At 38.0% G+C, this 21615-nt stretch overlaps 1 protein-coding gene across 4 annotated transcripts in view; it reads right to left on the reverse strand.

Moving 5' to 3' along the window:
- GLCCI1 (glucocorticoid induced 1) overlaps window positions 1-21615 on the reverse strand; it is a 57707-nt gene that overhangs the window by 14182 nt on the left and 21910 nt on the right. For 3 of the 4 annotated variants that reach the window (XM_087774234.1, XM_087774249.1, XM_087774259.1), the window contains exons 3-5: window positions 13213-13299; window positions 4908-5024; window positions 1653-1805 (exon numbers count right to left, since the gene is read on the reverse strand). In XM_087774234.1, the coding sequence (XP_087630360.1) occupies window positions 1653-1805; window positions 4908-5024; window positions 13213-13299 (357 nt within the window). The remainder of the gene's footprint in view (window positions 1-1652; window positions 1806-4907; window positions 5025-13212; window positions 13300-21615) is intronic. The other variant, XM_087774244.1, reaches the window with a different exon arrangement.

Here is a 21615-nt window from a genome sequence, read left to right on the forward strand (position 1 = left end):
TTGTTCGGTAATTCCTGACCTTTAACCTAGCTGCCCCAACTCCCCCAGGCTAAAAATAAGCTAAACTGTCATATTAGGAGAAAGTTCACCAGCAGTAAGATTGAGTAAATTACCCTTGTTATGATCTTCCATAAGTAAGCTATGACACCTAGTAAGCTCAAAGACAGTGCTAAGAGTCCCACTTTAGGTCCCACTAGGCCAGACTTCACAGAAATTAACAGTTACATAGCAGGAAGCAACCCTCTGCCCACAAAGATGGACTTGACTTCAAGGGCAATGTCTAATTTATGACTTTCTTTTGTGTCTGAAGACTCTCCCCAGCTAGATGTTTGGAGGAAGGGTTCACTATTGCCTTGGTTGCGTAAACTGCTGAGCACCTCTGGCCCCAATCCAACAATGCACTTAAGTTATGTGCTTAACTGTTTTGCTGGATCAGAGCCAGTACATTCAGTAACTTAGGAGACCGAGTTCTGCATCCCAAGTAATAAGCTGTTAAAGCCCAAGGACAACATTTACAAAGATGATTTGTCTGATAAATAAATGGAATGTCCTCTAACCATAGGAGATTACAACCCTAGCCATAGCAACATCAATGGTGGCACTGTAATACATAGCTTTCTACACTCTCTTTGGAGATGGTGTAACAAGGTTTATTGATTTGGGCTTTCGGTTTCGGTTTGTGTGTTTGGTTTTTTCCTTATTCCCCTGTTACAACACACACCCCTTCTAAAGGGATGAGACAGCCTTAAGAAAGCTAACTTTACATAAGAATGAAATGCGGTAGTAGTAGAAGTTTTAAGACTGCTTTGTGCACACAACGAAGTCTCTGGAGAAGCCAAGACTATTCCAAAACTTTTTAAGTTTACTGCCGAAATGAAGAACTACAAATATCAGGTCTTGGAATCTTAAACCTCTGATTAAAGTTTTATACCTTGACTTGTACACATGACCATTCACAAGAAAAGAACCTACATCTTAGGAAAAAAAACAGTAGTTTATTCCACAGCAGAAAATTTTCATTGGCTATTCAGGAAACACTGGCTGTAAACCAAGTGTTTCACATTTTAAGCATCATCTAAACACTCCAGTGCTCCGCAATGACAATGTCAATGCTCCAGTTCTCCCACATCAGCACAGCTGCCCTGTTTGTCAGTATTTCCTATACAGAGGTATCCATCCCATGACAGATCACTGTGGTTTCATGGAAGCAAAATGGTGCACGTTCAGTTTATGGCAGAAAAGCATTAAAACCAAAAAGCAGGGCATAGCACAGGAAATTTAAGTCTTGCCTAAGAAAAAGAATGCAAAATGAATAAAATTAATCTATCTCCTGGTCTCTAATTACTTACTACTGCAGCCTGAAGTATCTAAATTTTCAAGTACTTTCATTTCCCGCAAAAACTTTCAAGTTCTCTACAGAAAGGGCATTATAAACTAAGTATGTTTGGCCAGAAGCCTTTTAAAAAAAAAAAAAATAAAACAAAACCCAAACACCACCCTAAACCACTGAAACAAAATTTTCAAGCAAACAGTTCTTTGAAGAAAATTATTTGTAATTTCAGCCACAAGGAAGGTTTCTCACGAGGAAGGTTTCCCACGTGTTTATAGATTACGAAGAAAAAACAACCATAACCACATTAACATAAGCTTACCTTGGATACTTCTTCTTTTCCACTGTTTTCCTTAATGAATACTTTTTCCAGTTCGGGGCTTATTCCTTCTACATTACACGGCACACGTGAAACAGTTGATTTTGGCACTGAAATGTTTGACAGTGGCATAGGGACTGATCTGGAAATAGAAGCCTAGAAGGTAGAGAGCAACATGATTTGAAGTTGGAAAATGGAACAAAGACAGAAGTCTGAGACCAGTACTAAAAATACTAAAAAGTAAGAAGCTGCGTATTAATTTTGCCATCTAGAAGACTATCTTTACTTGGCAAATTTAAATAAAAAGAAATGCTTGCATAAATCACAAGCCACTAAAATCAGCTCTACTTAACTCAAAGAAGCGTTCTATAATAAAAGCATTTTACTACTTCACTTATCAGTAAGGAGGCAAGTATATGTACTTTCCAGATGTATAGACTACAGAATACACAGTAGGGGGATGGGGAGCACGCAGGTTGCTGATGGTGATGGTTTAACTGGGATCCAAAAGACATTTCCTAACATTCCTAAAGCTTAACCACTCAACTGAAATATTCACTTAGTACACTTTTATCCTCTTTTGGTTGGCTTTAGTGAATGAAAAATAAAGCATTCATTCTGAACCTTTAATTTCATTAGCTTATGGTTTTTCAGAACTTTATGTCAAAGGTCTTAAATTATTTCAAGTTTAAGAATCAAGCATGTAAATAAATACAAGTACGGTTTTCAGAAAAACCTGTTGGAGTGTAGCTCTGTTACCAACATGAACCATTCACAAGAGCACACATGCATCTTGCACAGTCAACCTCAAAAGCTTTACCTTGGCTGCAGCTACATAGCATAGATGCACCTACTGACAGCCATGAATAGTGTTCACTTCCCAATATATGTTCTCCTCTTGTTCACAGAATCACAGGATGCTTAAGACAAAATGTAAAAAAATTTTTTTGAGTTCTTGCCAAATGAAGCTTGCACAATGTGCAGCTCCAAAGGTGCTTGGTCACTTGTGTGGAGGCATTCTCTGACTCTGAGAAAACACACTGCCTGCAGGACAGCTTCCCACAATGGTGCCAGAACTGAAAACTTCATTGGCCTCATCAGAGAACACCTACTTGAGAAATCAAAATGTTGCACAAGCCACGACAAAGTGAGCCAAGTACTAAAAAATGTTCCTTCAAAGCCTATGTCCTAGGTGGATTTCAGTCTGTGTCAAAGACTGTTTTTACTATGATTATAAATAGTGGCACAGGTACCTGCAACAGCTTACTTTGAGATGGAAAGCAAAAACCTTTTCTAAGCAAAATGTAGTGGGATCCTTTGTTATAGAGGCATAAAAGTTTCAGGAAGAATATCAACTTCCTATATGCCTTCATCACAAGATTAGGTTTTAACCACAAGACTTTAACCAAACAGAAGAAGGAACATAAAGGATCAGCCATCACAGCTCAACCTCTTCTTTCTAAAACACTAGCTATTTAAAAAGGCAGTCAGGAAATACAATGACAGAACCAACATTTCAGGAGTTCAAATAGTGGCCTGTGAGTAACATGGGGTCCAAGTTAAGGATTCACTGCAGGTGAAATTTAATCAGGACTCAAATGTCTGAACTGTCAAATGAGACATGATTAACTGCTTTCTAGAAATGGCTTAAGGTTCACGAAGTCATTGACTGAACCTTGCCTGAGCTTTAGAACTTGTAATTGGGTTTCAGTTTTGCTGGCAGTTTGTAATGGCTAGAGCAGACACTGCATGGGGCATCCTCCATTGCACCCTGCTGAGAATCTGGTTCATGGTCAGGTAACTTGGCCAGGTAATGTGTCCAAAGCTATTCATAAAGATGCTGACACATATGATAATAGGAGAAATATAGCTATACCCAGAGCACAGGCAAATTTTTATAACTTTGTGAAACATGAAAATGACCTGAAAACAGAAACTGTCTTAGCCAGGCTAGTGTTAAAATGATCAGCTATATTAGAATTTAAAATTTATATTAAAATTAAAAAATTTAAGATTTATATTAAAATTAAACCCACACTTTGAAAAATAGGTAAGTAATAAGACAACAGAAAACAGAGGCTGTCAGACTAGGAGCCTGAGCTTAACCTCTCAGAGAGGAGGATATCAAATCCATAGACGGATGGCTGGAGAGAAGTCCACAGAACATGAGAATGGTCATCAACATAATCGGGACATAATATTTTGCATCCTAAAGATTACGGCTGATTGAGGTTTTACAGTAAGCCACAGTGTCTGGAACAAGAACAGGCTAGTGATGATAGCAATTTTTCCATTTAATATGATGGAAACTCTCAAAATATACTGGAACAACTGTACTGTAACATAGTCACTGCAACCACAAACTCTCATGCTGGAAGACAGGATCTTGTATTGACAATGATTCTGGACTACTGTTAACAACCAAGAGGTATGTCCTAGACAAAACCATGAAGAAAAAGACTTTTATCCTGCAGTGTGACAGATCCTCTAGTCACCAGTCACGGGGTATGGTGGCAAGCATCATCTTGATTTCAGTTGAGTTTAAATTCAAGGTGAATTATTACTTTCTTTTTAGAAAGTACACACCACAGTGTTGTTTTCCTTGATGACATGTGGAAATTGCCTCTCTGGCCAGGAATTGACCAATAAGCAAAGTATCAGAAAGATCCTTAAAATGGGACAAGGAAATGAAATTTTCCCTCAAATCTCTGGTGATACAGCCTTGCCGTCTTTTGCTGATGAATACATGGTAAGGTGAATTACAAGTCTGTTCGTAACAAGCCAGTTAGAGTTCTGCTTGCTGCTCAAAGACTGATCAATTGTTGGGCTGCCAATCCAGACTGCTTACCCTTAGTACTTTCTTTTTCTTACTTTTCTATTTTTTTTAACCAGCTCAGATGAAATCGTGTTGCAAAACTGATAAGCAAATACATTCCAGAGGAGCAGAGGCTTGTGACAGCGTACCACAAAAATTAGTCTTGGAAGCAAGTATGTATTCCTGGAAACACAGTCTTATCATGCTCAGAATTTTTACAGCACCTTAATAAATTTTAGTTGCTATCCTGCTGCAACCCTTCTTTCTTTTATTGTATGACAACTATCAGATAATTTCAGTGATGATGCAATGGTATCAGATTGTTAAGCATTTCAGTGTACCACATAAGAAAACAAACAGAAGAAAGACGGAAAGAAACAGCAGGCTATTCACCCAACCCTGGTAAGGTAGGAGGCTGTTAATATAAGCAACTATCTACTTACCTGAGTCTGACTGATTGCTATATGGTTGCCATGGAGAGGTGACTGACGTTCTTTCTCTTTACTGTGACGACTACTCTGCTTACTGCGCTGAAGCTGCTGCCTCAGTTTGGCAATCTGCTGGAAAGAAGTTCAGGTGACGTGATAATGAGTTATCGAACAGATAACTGCTCAAATCTTCACGTATAAAGTGAATCACAAACATTTAAAGTCCTCTTTGGAGAATTTTACAAGCATGTAGGATTGCCTTCCCTTGAAGCATGAGAATTAAAGCTTCTTTCTGCTTATTAGATACTTTTTCCAAAGTATCTGCCCAATTCGCCAATACGAATATGACAGCAGGCTTAGTTTAATTACTAAACTTCCTCATTTACAAACAAGCACTGTAATAACTGATGCAAACAAAAGTAGTCAGAATGACAATTCGTAGCAATTTCTGGCCTATAAATGGTTTAAACTGGGGACTATGAAGCCTACAGTTTAATTTATTTGATCTTAAACCGAACCAAAGTTTTCCAATGATAATTCATCATAAAACCAAAGAGCCTTCACAAACAACTGGCAATCAATATGCATTGCTCATCTTGGAGAACTTATTTAATACATTTAATAGCATTTCCCTGCAGGCTAAATTACCACAGATTCCTTCAGGCAGACAGAATTATCTTTTCTGCTGTCTGCTGCAAAGATGTCTAATCAAAAATTACATATTTTAAAGGTCAAATGCAACTAAAGCCATTATCCATTTGACCTGCTCCGTAACAAGAAACTAAAGAATTTCATTTGGGGATTCCTCCACTTATTTATTCCTCCTGGATAATTTCTACATGAAAGAAAGTATTTATATCTATAAGCATTGTCTCAGAAGTTTAGACTATGTGCAAATTCACACAACAGGTACAGACACTTCCTTATGACTGGATAATTTTTTCCTTTAGGCTCAAGTCCCACTCTTCCTCATGCTCAGCACACTGGCATACAAGGCAAAGCATGCCTGGCACCATTTAATTTTTAACTCAGCTAGAGATACAATTTTTAAAAACCTGAAGGGAAAGTAAGGAGAAGTGAATGCACATGGAATTCATATTTCAAAGAACATAATCTAGAAAGTAACCTCTCTTTCTGCGTGACAGCTTACAAGTACACGCACTCTGCGGTTAACGCCAAGTAGTTAAATATATCACTAGTGCTCTCGCAAAGCAACTCTGTGGTAGAGAATCACTTCACATCACTCTTCACAGCGTCAAGAGATGATAGCACTTGGTGAAGAGGTTTGGATGGAGCTTTGCTCCAGGCTGTGGACTTTTCTTTGTGACGTTTCTGGTATCACTCACAAAAGAAGGATCCACCTTCAAGGCTTCGTATCAAGTCTTGCCACTGCTTGTTACCCATATTCAGAGAAATGCTACTCGGAAACGGCTGAATACTTTGATCTTTCAACAACAGACAAACAGTTCAGACTTCCAAAAGGGTCTGTGTGCAGAATACATCAAGAAAGACAGAGCCGTAATACGACTGAGTTTCTAACACAGACAGGCTAGATTTAGAGAACTGGGAGACTAATCTCTTGATGAAAGGTGCAACTCAGGCACCATGTTAGAAGAAACTTTGAAGGAGTCTGAAGAGATACTTCATCTCTACAAAAAAAATTTATCCAGGACTTCCCCATTCTCCCTGTAGGAGTAATGGCAATTAGGAAGCCTAGCTCCATAGAGAGATGAAAAAGCAAGCAGGTAGCCAGTCTGGTAAGTATACATAGATCTATAAAGATTCATGTCTTACATCAGAATGTTGGAGAATGGGGGAGAACAGGGAAATAATCTTCATCCTCCCCTTTAAAAACTTAAAAACAGAAGAGAAAAATGATGCCCAGATCAGAAGACAGCTGTGGACTGAGATGCCTGGCTACAAGAATAATCAGAAAGCAGGGAGAGTGCTGTATATAAATCTTCCATTTCTGCTGCCTCTCCTTGATGCTGTGTGCTTCCTCCTAGTTAAAAAGTTAAATACCCTATTTTTTTTTATTTAAATGAAATCTGGCTTTGTGAGCTTTCCTCAGGAGCATGCTATAAAAAAAGATCTATACAATTCCACCTCAGAGATCTGGCTGACTGATTTCTGTTGCAAACAGCCTGCAAATCTTTGAGAACATAGCCTCTCACTGTAAAATCTGGACAGTGGAAGCATTAGATGGAAGAGCACTGATAGGCTGGTATGTCTTTAGGCTGACCAAAACCTTGAAGCTCTGATATCCTGAAAGGAATCATCAACCCCTAGAATCTGAGGTTCTCTCAGGCACCTCAAGAGTATGTATATTTTGACGGTCAGTAGGTTCCTGACAGTAAAAGGCTTCTTGGGTCACTGGGGAGAAAGAGAAAGATGAAAACTTGTTGAGAATCTGACTGTGTATGCAGAGCTGATATGACCACTTAAGAAAACATGCAATGCAGTGAAGAAATAGATATGCCTTCTCAGATTACCTGTCCTTAGCCCTGAATTTGAAAGATCCTAGCTTTCCATGATATGGTAGTTACCATCAGACGAAAAAATGAGAAAGGAAGGATGGACATATAAAAAGGAATCTGCCATTTCTTATTCATCCACCAGACATGAAAGACAGAGGCTTGCCAGCACAGACAACCCAGCTTCAAAGCAGCCATGCTAAGCAGGCAGTGGCACTGAATACACAGACAGAAGAATCCTCCAAACCAAATGATGCTCCATCTTTTCACCACGAGGAGTCCACAGTGAATCTACCACTTGCTAAAGCTAATCCTAAAATCCCAATAGTTTTTTTCTTCTACAAGATTATCTTTTCATTGCCAATTATTTTCCATCTGAAACTCAAATAAAGCCACTACTACTAACAGGAAGATGTAGCTGTGCTAGCTTCCTAGAAGTTTATCTTCATCTTCTTCCTAAGCAGCAGAGAAGCACAATCAGAGCATCAAACATAACCAAAGTGGGCTGCAGATAGGTATGAGGTACACTAACCCTAGGAAAGCAGATATAATTTGTGTAGTGAGGCAGGAGTCTGGAACTCATGGCACCCGTATCTCAAAGCAGCAGCAGATCCTGTCTCTTGGGCACTTGACTGATGCAACTAGTATGAGCTAGGGAATTTGCTGTGCAAAGAAACTAGTGCCAAGTGACTGGTATCAGAAAAACATGTACTTGAAAATCCAGCCATTACACTGGTGTAAATACACTCTAACACTGAACTCCATTCAGGGCAGCAAAACAGACATTTCAGTTAGGAAGATGAGGCAAAAAAGGAATAACGTGCTATGCTTGGGAAAAAGAAGTGCAGTAACAAAACACTCCATTTTAACAGGGCAGCTAAGAACAACAGAAACAGTTTGGGACACCATTTCCCTCACATGCCCAAGAACGGAGCACGAAGGTGACTGGGGCATACACAATCATATTAAGGAACACATGTAAATCATCACAAAAAGATCTAATGTGCATCCTTTAAAGCATACAGTTGCTGAAGACATTAAAGCCTTAGCCTTGCACATATGTGCACTTAGATACATAAAATGTGACAGTGACTTCAGTATACCAATTCAAATGCTCTCCCTGTCTACCTAGCTTGAAGATGGGCAGAAAGTTCTCATTATACAACACAGGCATTTTCTTAGAGGACACAGCTAAAAAAAAATCAAGGAATTCCTCAAGGAAGACACGCAATTTGAACGCCAGTTCCAATGTTCAGATACAATTATTTTAAATTATTTTGCTACTTTACAAGTTGTAAACATATACGGTAGCAAATTTCGAATTATATTTTTTAGTTCACATTTGGCAAGTACTCTCATGTGACTGTATGGGGGAGGAGCACAAAGCACACATCTATGCACATCTCAAAAAAATTAAGAAAGTTTTCAGCCTTCCCTCTTCCCGTGACTATTCCCTGCAATATTCCCAATGTGTCAGAAAGACTCTTTTCTTGATGTACTTTACAGTTATTTATAAAAAAAAAAAAATCCAAGAAAACACAAAGATCGGTGCACCATAAACCTACAGTAACAAACCTACATCAGGTCATTCAGGACACAAACTTGCAGTTGGGCCTTGATGGTTTACTGTCATACAGCCAACTATAAGATGACCATCAAAGATTATTAAACAAACAAGAAGTTAGGAAAAAACCCTGTGTTTTTTGCTTGCTGAATATTTTTACAGGTAGAAGTGTACTTGAAATAAATGTGAATTTTCTCTGTACCACTTGTAATATGCATGCAGACTAATATAACTAATGGCACAAACCTGAGAAATAAGCAAATTAGGTCGGTTCTTTACAACACTGGAATAATCTGAGTATCCTGATAACTTTTCATTTGAAGAGACCTAGATGCAGACTACTAATATGAAGGAACATGTCACATCTCACCATTCCTGTCCAAATGCTCATTAATATTTACCAGCTAATAGGCTGTATTTCTACAAATCAGGCTACACAACATAGTCACTTCCTATTGCTGAACAAGCCACAAACTCCTTTTAATGAGAGCAAGCTCTAACTCATTCATGAACCATTTGTTAATAAACAAGTTAACCAGTAGGTCAAAGAGTAAAACAAGCATTAGAAATTCACCCTAAACCTTTGAATACAATCTTCCGATTGGTATATGAAAGCACATAAAAAGTAAAAGCTCTCATATTCGATTCTCTTTTATTCCAAAGTCCTTTTCAAGTACTCTGTTAGAGCAAAAGGAACCTTCCAAGGCAGGGTTGCTGGTGTCAGTGTAACAGATAGAGCGGTGCTTAAGGGAAGTGAAAAATCAGCTGTCTGAAATATATCTTTAAAAAAACTACACAGACTGAAAACTATTTGTTTTAAATCCCGCTTTTTTTTTTTCCCCAGTTTTGGGTAAATTCCAGTTCAGGGTAAGCTATAACTATAATTGTCCCTATTCAGCTGCAACAGAATTTCAGACTAACTATTCAGGTTGAAAGGGGAAAAAATACCAGTGGTTCACACCACTACTTGGTTTGTGCCAGTACAAAGACACTGATAGCAATCTTTATCTCCCAGTCAAGATGTTCTACTAAAAGAATGTTAAAGCAGTCTGGCATTATCTTACAAGTTATATTCAAGACTTCATAAAAACAAGCAGTAGATCCCTTCAGAATAAAAAAAAAGTTAATCTTGTTAGGAAGTGATAAAAAGGTACACTCTATCATTACAAAGTTCATATTGAGAGCTGGGGAGTTGTAAAGTTTTTAATTGACCCACTACACGAAAGCAAGCATTGCCTATCTCACTGCTAGGCAGATTCAATCCTATTTCAATTCAAGGACAAAATAATTTTCAGCTACCCAAAGTGAAAATTTTTTTATGTGGTAATTCATTTGCTTGCTTGGGATCTTAAGTCTACAAACTAATTTTTAGGGTTTTTTTTAATGTAAATCTTTTTAAAAGAGCTCCCAGTTGTGTTACATAAATGCATTTACTTGTAATAGCTCTCAAACTAACCAAGGAAAAAACAATTTTTTTTAAACTTAAAAGCACATTCAATCTTCTTTTATCAAAACCAATTAAAACTATGCATACAAGTATTTGGCTAGTTTACAGTATCAACATAATAAAAAATACATGCCAGAAATCATTCCATTAATTGTTGGAACAAGAAAACATGAATCCAAACTGCTAATACAAGCCAAGGAAACTGTAAACAGCTTTCCACTTGTTTACTGTCAAATGCTATGGGAAACAATTCAAAACACTGAGCAGAACTACTGTTACCTATGTTATTCATAACAAATGCAGTTGCCCAGGAAAGGTGACACTTTTATTTCCATTACTTAAGCTCTTGCTTTCAGCTGTCTACAGCTTTGTCAACTTTTCTCTGAAGTCTACCATACAACATTCAGCTCTCCTATCCCCTTCCCATCAGAGATTTCAGTACAAGTATTAGAGCTGTTTTAAGAATGAGATTAAAATGAAAGGGGGGTGGAAATCATTGTACCATTTTATGTGCTAAAATACATTATCGTAGCTTTTTACCTGGGAAGCTCTGTTGTCCGATGCTTTGGAGGAAAAAGCCAAACATTTGCCTGGGGTCCTTTATGCTGGAAATGTGCCCCTCTATTCCCTTGGAAAAACTTTTATATTTGGTGATGCTTTAGCACAAATTTCAGTCTGAACGTGTTCAAGAAACATGTTTGGAACTGGCAGCTACATCTGCTAGTAATTCTGTCTCTACTGGGCTTTATAGTTTGAACAGAACTGCCCCAGAGAATTTCTCCTTCCAGAAACTGCCAACTACTGTGGCACAAAGAAACTGAATGCACAGATACTGCTGGTATTGAACAAACTCTGAACACCCACCACACAGGCATTAAGTAGCCGGACAGAGAAGCTGGAACCAGGACTTAAGGGTGAGGTACAGGAAAAAGAAAGGGATAAAATAGAAGCCAAATGATGGAGAGTCAGAACAGACAAGGCGCTGGAAGGGAAGTGAGCAAGAGCTCAAGTAAGGGAAGATAAACGAGAATTTGCCGGATAATGCATGCAGAATGACACTGGGACTATGAACCCAGGGAACTACAGAAGGCAAGAAAACTGGTTAGAGAAGCTGGAGAAAGGAAAACAGAGGAAGCAAAAGAACTATAAGCTGGAGAAGACAAGGGCAGGTTTTGGGGTGAACAACCATTGCAAAACTTGGATAGAAACAATTCCTTTCCACACACCCCATTTTTTCCATTAGTGTGTTCTATCAGAAAGGAACCATGAAACCCATCGGTCACATGTTTCTTATCTTTCTCTTGTGGTCACTCCATAAAGAGGATGGCAACCTAGCACAATGGATCACTGTTATCAAATGGCAGAGACTTGCTTACATGCTGAAGGTTTCACTATCACTGACACTCACAGCCCTGTGGTGAAGAAAAGCTGCTTGTTGCAGAACTTGATAGGGAACCGCCAGAAAATGAATGATGGTCTCTCAGTAAAAGTAAGCAAGCACTATCCTGGAAATACAAATGCTATTCCTGCCCCTGCTACAATTCCTTTGTGCTGGTAGGTAAGGTTTAAGCCAAAACTTTTCAGACACAAAACTCCTTCTGTACTAATTTCTGGGTGCTTAATCTGTGATTCTGAGTGCTTCCTCATAGCTGCAGATGAAGTCACCCAGGCAAAGGAAGGCCCATGTACCAATAAATCAGCTATGATGGGTTTTGTAACAGGTACTCAATGAGATGGGAATAGACAACCCTCTTTGGATTGACCTCTCTTTGGCCCAAGTCCTCATCTTTAAAAATGAGGCTATTGCCACCACTGGAATGCAAGATTATTCCATATTTGTCAAATCTGATTTTAAAATTCAAGTAATTAAACTTACATCACTCCTTTTGACAATTGTTATTCCTACCAATGGCTGTCTGGAAGAGAACTATATATTGCCAGTAATACCATCTCCTCAGACAACCTATACATTTCTTCTCATTTTTAAATGTCTTATTAAACAGGGAGCCAGGAGAGAAGATACAAAAAGCCCAGAGTACTAGGGAAAAGTTCCACAACATGAGAACATGCTGCAAGATTAATTTCTTAATAAGAAAGCTGTAGCTCTTGAAGAGAGGCTGCACCCTTCCTGACAGGGGCATGAGGCTGACTGCAGACCAGTTATTAGGTACTGGACAGAGCTAGAGTTACATGAACTCTGAACAGAATGGAGTTTACTAGCACAAAAACTGAAATATTGTCATTTCAGATGAGTTAGACATCATATTACTCTATCTACTTTCTCATGATGCAAATCTACTTGGCTTTTGGTCGATTCTTTCTAGTTGTAATTGTTGTCTACAGCAAAATACATATGATTAAAGAGCATTTCAAGTAATCATACCATTACTGTATCAACAACTTACCCTCCCCTTTTTCCCTCGTGAAAGTCACGTCCTCTCTATCTCCACCCTTAAAGTTGAAGGAAATTTCTAAGCAAGAATATGCTAACATACCGACTTACACTTTGCCTTTTTCAGAAGAGCAGCATCAAAGAACAGAAAACTAGCTCAGGTAACTCTGAACAGAAAAATTAGTAAGCAACAACAAGCTGGTTCCTCAGCACTCACTCCTGCCATTCCTTCACAGTCAACACTGTGTAGTAGGATGGGAGGAAATCCAACAGGCCTAAAACCAACAACCCCTCTTCAAACAACTCTTACGTTGGAGGTAAAACCTGTTTCAAAAGCAACAGAGGGGAGGGAAAGGGTGCAGTTTCCTGGACTCCAGATAGGGATTAAAAAATGTCTTGGGCATATCAAAACTTGAAAGGCTCCACTGTGCAAAACTTCTCACCTCTTTTAGTTGATCAGCACTTCCCCATGATGCTGAGCGCTGATGTGATCTCTTTTCTGCTCCTTCTTCAGCCCAACAGCTAGGTGTCTAGAAGGGAAAAAAAGAGAAAATATACCGTACTGAATTCTCCAGGTAAGAAAAACTTTTGGCACAAATTATTGCTTTACTCTTTCTGCAGTGTCAGAGTTCAGGCATTATACATGAAGAATAAATTTCAGAATCTGATATGCAGCAGTAATAGTCCCAATACATAAAAAAACAATATAGAAAACTAAAGCTTTGTAAACCTGCATTTGCAAAGGATGAGGACAATGCACATTACTGACAAAGGAATCGGAGGCCTGACAATCACAAAAAACACCTTACCTGGCTACTCCCATCTGTGCTTTGGCATCCATTTCTAGTTTTCATTCAGTGGACAGTTTAGAAAACCACAAGATTAAAAAAATATGCAAACAAACAAACTCATAGACCAAAAGCCAGGATTCAGTTCTCCCACCCGTGTTCCTTAATCACTGGGCTACATAATCAATTCCTTCCTGCAAACTCTGACTTGATACGAGTTTGATACACCTTTTATTATTTTTGGCTCTGACCTACATGAGCAGAACAGTGAAGAGCAGGCCTTTTCCAACCTTGTCTGCAAGCCCAGAAGCTTGGGGGTTGGATGTAGGAGCTTTAAAGTTAAATCCCAAAGATTGAGAAGCGTTTGGAAGCCAGACCTCCCGACTCCTGTGCTATTCACCACAAGACTACTATGAAAATTGAGGGTATCCACCAGCGTTTCTGAACAAGAGTCACCAGCTGCCAGAGGAGAAATGGGGACATCTAAAAGCCAGAGAGAGTTTGGGGTATGAACCACATAAAACTCAGGGCTATAGGCACACATAAATTTGTGAAAAGAAAAAAAAAAGTGGCTTTTTTTTTCCCCTCAACAATTCCTACTAGTATTAGCTGAATCTTTCACAATAAAGCCGCAAGAAATAAAACTATACCACTGAAAATGACGCGAATTTGGCAGTGAGGTTTTTCAGGGAAGGGACCACTGCTAGTACTTCTCCAAGGGAGACAGGTCCCCAGCCCAGCAGGACAGGTAGGATCTGGGATCCACCTCCCTGCGGAACATCCTTCTTGTTCATGGAAACCCTGTTCCTCCACAGCTTTCCTTACTCTTGCTTCCCCTCTAAGGTCTGGAAACTTTTGTAGTACCCACACACGTAGCGGACACTGTTCTGCTCAGGAATGAGGCCAGGCACCGCCCTGGAGAACACCACAAACACAACGCCTGCAGCTCCTCACCCTCGCTGCCCTGGGAAGGGAGGTGAAGGCAGCCCTCCGGGGCCAGGCCGCTCCAGCCGAGTGCGCCAGGCCAGGCCTGGTACCATTAAGCACTGAACTGTAGTTTCAGAGCACAGGTTATACCTTTATAATCACTGCACTGCCATAGTATTATATGGCCTACAGCCCGGCACCTAACTCGTAAGTGCTAATATTTAATGTGCCAAGTCACTTTGTGTGCACAGGCCTATGTATCCCACTTGTGTTTTCTGCCAGCCCTGCAGTTTCCATGTTTTTGGTGGGTTTTTTTTCTCCGTTATTCTTACACCACCAGGAATACTTCCACCAACGGCCCAGCAAGCTATGTGGGCGATTAGAAATCAAAATGGAAAAAATCAGTAACGAAGTTTTTGCTGCATGATCCCAGGAAAGAAAAAACAGATCTTTATAAAAGTTAGGGTTCTGTGTATTTATTTTATGACTCTTTGTGTGGGTCTGCGGAAGAAGCCAGAAGATAACATGGTTATGAAAAAAAATAAAAAATTAACAAGAGTGAAGAGCTAAAACAGCTATTTAAAACTATGAGGGAAACGTGGGAGTCCCTCAGCCAGGCAACCCATGACTCTCATCACCCAAAGCAGAGCCTTTGCCACACACGCGCTACCTGTGTGTGCATTCGTTTGCTCTGCATTTTAGCAGAGCCATGTTCTAAATAATTACTTGTTCTTGCAAATTTGGTACTTACCACCTCTCTGAAATTTGTGTGAAAGAGACTGTATTGCTTTTACATTTTTTTTTTTTCAAACACTGAAGTGGCTTGCAGATTTCTAAAGAACTAGAGAAAATGGGGGAAATTTGCTCCTTTTTCAAAATCATGAGCTTTCACAATCTCATACAAAACCAGAAAAACATCAATGCAAAGGGAATTATTTGAAAATTTATCTTCCAAAGAGTGTATTCTGAATACAACACTGCCCCATAGTTTCGGGAACAACCCCAGGACAAAGTAGAAACAGGCATTTCAGGTACTTAAATATTTTCCCGTGGTGCAGGAGGGTGTACCAGGGATCACTACAAGCTCATAGACTTTCAACTACAGCTTAATAAGCAGAAAAGACATCGAGTACCTAAAAAGCCAAAGTGAGTTTCTCAACAAAGAGAAGTAAACTGTTAAAAAACAAAACAAAAAACATTACATACAAAGCAAGAGCTTGCCTGTATTTTTTAATAAGCACAGATATTGATCCAGACAGCAAGAATAAAAACAAACTAATAGCAACACCCTGAAGAACTTCATCAACAACACTGGTGACTGTTAGTAAAGAGAGGTGGGAATCCTTATATTGCAGTTGATTTAATCAGAAAACAAAAATAACAAATATAAAACATCCATTCACTTAAAACTAATTTTTGTACTTTCTCAAATATGCTTTGACACTCTCTTCCACTCAAATATCATCTCCATTGAGACAAGGATTACACAGTTGCTTTCAATCTCTGGTAAATTGAGTCAAGTCACAACCTTTCAAAATACACATACAAGTATACAGGGGGCAGACTATTGGTGTCCCTCAATTTTATTTGCAGTATTAGATTACAAATAATATACGATGTTCCTAGCACAGTACTGAATTCAGGCAATGTTATATTAATGTGCTACTTATATTCAGATGGAAAAAAGAAAAAAGGTTAAAAAAAATAACACAACATAAGCAGTTACTAGAATATTATATCAAGCCCATCTTCTTCAAACCCTAGAAATTGCTGGTTATAATATATTGTAACCCACATTATATGAAGATAAGTTTTGGGTTTGTAACCCAAAATCCTTATATTCAAAAGTTGGTTTTTTTAAAAAAAAAAAAAACAAAACCAAAAAACACCACCCAACCAAAGAACCCCACACTTGTTACATTCAAGCAGAAATTCCACTTTTGTAAGTTTAGCTCATGTATGAACACCTCATACCTCACTTGAATGTTGTAATTTACATCACAAATAAGATGGGGGTCTACAGCACCCTTCATATGCCACAGATCATGAAAATTATTTTCCCATCTTTATTTACAACTTCTACAAAACAGGCTTATTCATGGAAGCCTTCATTTGAAGCTGCAAGTGTACTTCCCATGTGTTAAACATATCAAAAAAATAATGAAACTCAAAAAGTAACTCAAAACTGTATTTGAAGAAAAATTTCTGAATCACAATAAACGAAACCAAAGTTGCTGCACCTCAAGTCAGAAACACAGTAAGACAGGTCATAGGCACTATCTGTGAAACTGGTAATATTTCAGAGCTGAAAAAAATTTACAGCATCACTTAAATATGAACTGAACTTCATGAAATTGAAGGATTATTCCTGCAAGTCTATGTTCAGAAACTAAGAGTGAAAACATTTTAGGAGGAGAACCTTGAAAACATTAAGTAACACATGCTGCAGCTTCAAGAGGAGGATCACTGATATTTCAAAATGTGAAGGTTCATGGTCCCAGTTTCAGCTGACACTGCTTAAAGCATGCGCATGGGATAGGACACGCTGAGAACACCACATCTGGTTGCTCTCTTCAGTCCTAATGTAAATCACAATTACCATTGTTCTAACTCACCCAAGCTTGTAGAGATTAGCATTTCTTCCAAGGCGTTTGGTAATCTGCCTTGCTTTTCCACCCATGTCAGGGATATACACCTACATTCTTTCCACTTCATTTAGATCAGAATGACTGCATGGAATACCAACCTACCTAAACCTAAAATAAGACTGAATTACTCTAAATATCTCACATTTCATTGCCAGTCCTTCACTCTAATTACTATATCTAGCCTGCATTCCAGATTAACTACATTGGGGGGTGGGTGAAACATTAAGAACACAAGACTAGGTTTTACAGGGGAAGCAATAATATTTGAAGAACTTCCATATTTAAAAGAAACGCAACAACAGCACTAGAAAATAAAGTCTGATGAGTCTTCAGATGTTTCTAAAGCATTCAAAGGCCCTCTAGAAATTTTACAGAAAGAAACAGCCTAAAGAGTTAGAAGTTAATTTGACTATAGGTGACAATGACTCTTAAACATCAGACAGGTTAAGAGAAGTTAGAATGATAAATTCATAGTTACATGACACATCTTCCTCCTTGTCCCTTCCCTCCAAAGTACATCATTAAAATATGCTATGAAAGTAATGACAACTAAAATACACCAATAAAAAAGCTTCATGTAATTGAGCCTCCTGGTTTATGATGTTAATTTTTAAGCAAAGAAATTTCTACCCAAAAGAATACAAAACATTACTCAAGTGACTAATGAGAGGTAACTACATTAAAGCCTTGACCCCCACACAGGAAGAATAAAAACATATTTTAGCCAAGCATTCCATTTTAATAACTCTGCGTTATTCTTTAGACTAGAGAGAAATAAAAATTCTGAAAGGCATTTTGCAAACTTTCTTCATTTCCGTTTGTGTAACACATAATTACCATATACAATGAAAAAGGCATATCCAGGCATATTGGAATCCAGTTTAAGAAGTAAATTGGAGGGGGGGTGCTGCAGGAAATCACTGAATCATATTCCACATGGTCATTTATTCTTTTCTTTGTATTATTTAGATCGAGAAAGATTACATAGACGAACTTTGTTCAGCAATATATTTGTTATGACATCAACATCATATGTTTATCCCTAATCTCTCCTTTTTAATTTTATAAAAATCTTTTAAATGATTTAGCTACTGCCAAATAATTATATTAATAAACTATGATGATTATCCAAATGTTTCTGAAGATTCTAAGGTTAGGCATAATCATTTCGACATTGAATTATTCCTTACACTAGGAAGGCGGAAATACATGCATAGCATGAAGAAGAAGTATACAAAATTGCTCCAACAGTGCTCCCAACAGAGGCGGAAAAAGTGGGGAAAGGAGCTATACTGAGTTTTGAATGGCCTTAATGAAAAGTTCAAATTTTGCTGAGAAGGAGAGGGAAGTAGGACAGTGGAGGAACTTGGGAAGGGGATCACAAAGTACATCAACACATATAATAACTTCCTATAATAGTAAGTTTCCCTGCATTTCTGAAATACTTAAAACACTACTAAATAAAATGGCGTACCTCTGATTATCCAAAACTTGCTGCTCCTTGAAGATCAGCTAGTTGTATGCATATGTACACATACACTCATGAGCATAAACGCATGGAGAATTCTTAGAATTCTGGAATTGTGTAAATGTCACAATGTATAGTGTCATAGAGTATTCTTCCAAAAGCAAACATAACCACCTCACTTCTCCTAAGTGTTTTCAGTCAAAATACTTGAGGTGGGTAAAAGAGAAAGAAATATGGACTACAGGTATGATTCTCCAAGATGCAACAGAAACCAAACCAAACAAACAAAATTCTGTTTCCTTTATTTAAATAATAAGATATTACCAAATTCTTTTTTTAAAATCCTGGTTTAATTTTAGAGAAAGAAGAAACATTTTATTCATGAGCACTACACAGGTTCAAAGAACTTAAGAGGGAAACAAGGAGTTGGAATAAAAAGGTTCATCTGATCACAGTGAAGACCAGAATCTGACTTTTTTTTTTAAATACAAGAATTCTAAGAAACTTGGAACAGCCATGATCACCACCTTCACGAAACTGCACAAAATTTGGATTTTAAATTACTGTTTAATTAGGGACAAAAAGTACCCCTGAAAGAGAAATAATTATTCCACCTACAATGTAAGTTATACTTACTTACTTATAAGTATTGTTCATGAGTTTAGAAGTAAAACAAGAGATGATTTATTCTCCAATGAAACATGCTCACACAAAAAAATTGATATATTGATTTTCACTATCTTGTTTTTATTTATTTTGTTGTTACCATCTTCCACTCGGCTAAACTACGAAGTGTTATTATTTTTAGCTACTGTAAACTATATCAACTCCCATGAGCTAAACTGTTACTTAGCCAACAAACATGAAGCAGTGGAAGTACTTGTGCTAGTACTCAAAGAGCAGGGCTTTAATTTAATTTAACTTAATTTGCCATGCATGCATCCTATCAACAACTTGGAACTTATCCTTAGTTCTTGAAATTAGATATACTTCAAACTATACAGAGCTCAAACAACGAAAAACCCCACACAACCAAAACATAGCTCAAGTCAATATTTTATGATCAAGTTCATCTACAACCCTCCCTAGTGAATATTCAAAAAAATGGAATTTGCTGTCCCAATCACTATGCTTGTTACATTTTACATATTCATATAGTGCTGAGTATTCAAGACACATGTTTTCCAACTCAAACACTGCTAAATGCTTGATTTTTGCATAATTTGAATAAAAAGACAGCTAACATAATTCCTTGTTAGAAGATATCCACACAAATCCAAACCATGAAACTTCCCTGCCCTTATCCCTTTGAAATAATACTTCACCTTGTAATGACAACAGTACGGCCTTTCCTCTCTGTTACATTTGGTTATGCTGAAAAGGTAAAACTTACGTTCTTTTTTTCCTCCCTGAGCTTTGTTTCTGAATGAGGCAAAGGGTGGCAGCCAACAGGTCAAATAACCTAAACACTTACTTGAGCTCACTAGGAAAGCAATTTTACTGCCAAATGCTTGGAGCTCAAATATTTATAGAACAAGTTTGTTTCTCTTTTCTGTAACTAGTGAAAAGGTTTGTTTGTGAATGTTTAAATATTCTAAATCTTCTATTCATAAAGCTATTGGCGAAGTTTGATATGGATATATGTTTTATGAGAGAGAGGTTAAGAAATACAGCAACTACAAAACGTGTTACCAAGAATCTCCTGAATGGCAATTATGGTTTCAGAACAGAAAGACCTTCAAGGCACAGTATTGTGAAAGGCAGACACCTTGGAAGTAAATCCAGGATTAAGAGCTTTTTAAGTAGACCTTTCACGACAGTAAAGATGACTGCTTGTTCTTCTTTTTTACTAAAACTGGCTGGCTGGTTTCAAAATGAATGAGTAGGACATGAAGACAGCATTTTCTTAAAGGGTCCCACCACAGTTTCTAAAAGTCTCCTTGAACAATTTTAATCATCAGATTCCCAAATTCATTAAATAGGATTTCTGGATCAAACAGATCTTTTTTCTTTTCTAAGCACTCTATGCTTATCCTTCCCCCATCAGAGGGCTTCCTGCATTGCATTACAGTAGATTTTAAAGAGATGTGGAAAATTATTTATATATGCTAACTTGTCCTGATAAATTCAGTATTACACAAAAGACTAAAACCTAGAATCAATTTAAAGAGCTGCTGCATTTGCTCTAAGCAATGGTGGCAAAATGGGTGACAAGTATGTTGTGGGTCAGCGGAAACTAACCAAAACCTATACACCTACAAGTGAAGTTATGACAGAAAAATCCTTAATATTTTAAAGGTATCATATGCATTGTGACAACATAAGCTTCCATTAAAAACAATTCTTAATGGTACAAGAGAGTTATAAGCAAAAGGTAGGATGACAGAAGTATCATTTTTCTTTGCAGGACACCCATGATGACAATGGGCCAGAATCATGGCACAAGAGATAGAAAACTGATTTAACAACCATCCCTACATGACCTGTAGACTGAAAATATAACCAAAGGTAGATAGCTTTTTCTAGTTTCCAATTTAGTTTAGAACACAAACTCAGATTATTTACTCCATACCCTAATAACACTACTGAAAAACCAGGAATGCAACTCCTTTGCCAATAATTTGGGATTTTTTAGAATTACATATTTTTTTACCTGTTTGATAGTGATCATCTTTGTGGGCAACAAGCTCCAGCATGAGGAGGAATCAGGCAAGAAACAATGTTCAGCTTTCTAGCCCAAGAGCACTGGACCACTATGAATGCCACAGCAGCCTACCAGCCAGGGGTTCCTGCTAAGGACAGAGCCCTGAGGAGGATCCAAGGGCATATCACAAGGGTATCAGGCCATAAATAATCTCAGTAGCCTTCTCTTTGTAGCTGGTGGTAAGGCTCTCTTTCTGATGTCTGGCTTCAAGAGGCAACTCTTCCACAGAGCATTTCTGTTTCTCTTTCTTGCAAGTAAGCAGAGGGAACATCTCAAGACCACATTTCAGGCTCGCTCCCAGCTTCCTCTTC

This window comes from Nipponia nippon, unplaced genomic scaffold, assembly GCF_047370975.1.
Source record: "Nipponia nippon isolate SJK-2023a ecotype South Korea unplaced genomic scaffold, ASM4737097v1 scaffold_1, whole genome shotgun sequence".
Taxonomy (NCBI): Eukaryota; Metazoa; Chordata; class Aves; order Pelecaniformes; family Threskiornithidae; genus Nipponia; species Nipponia nippon.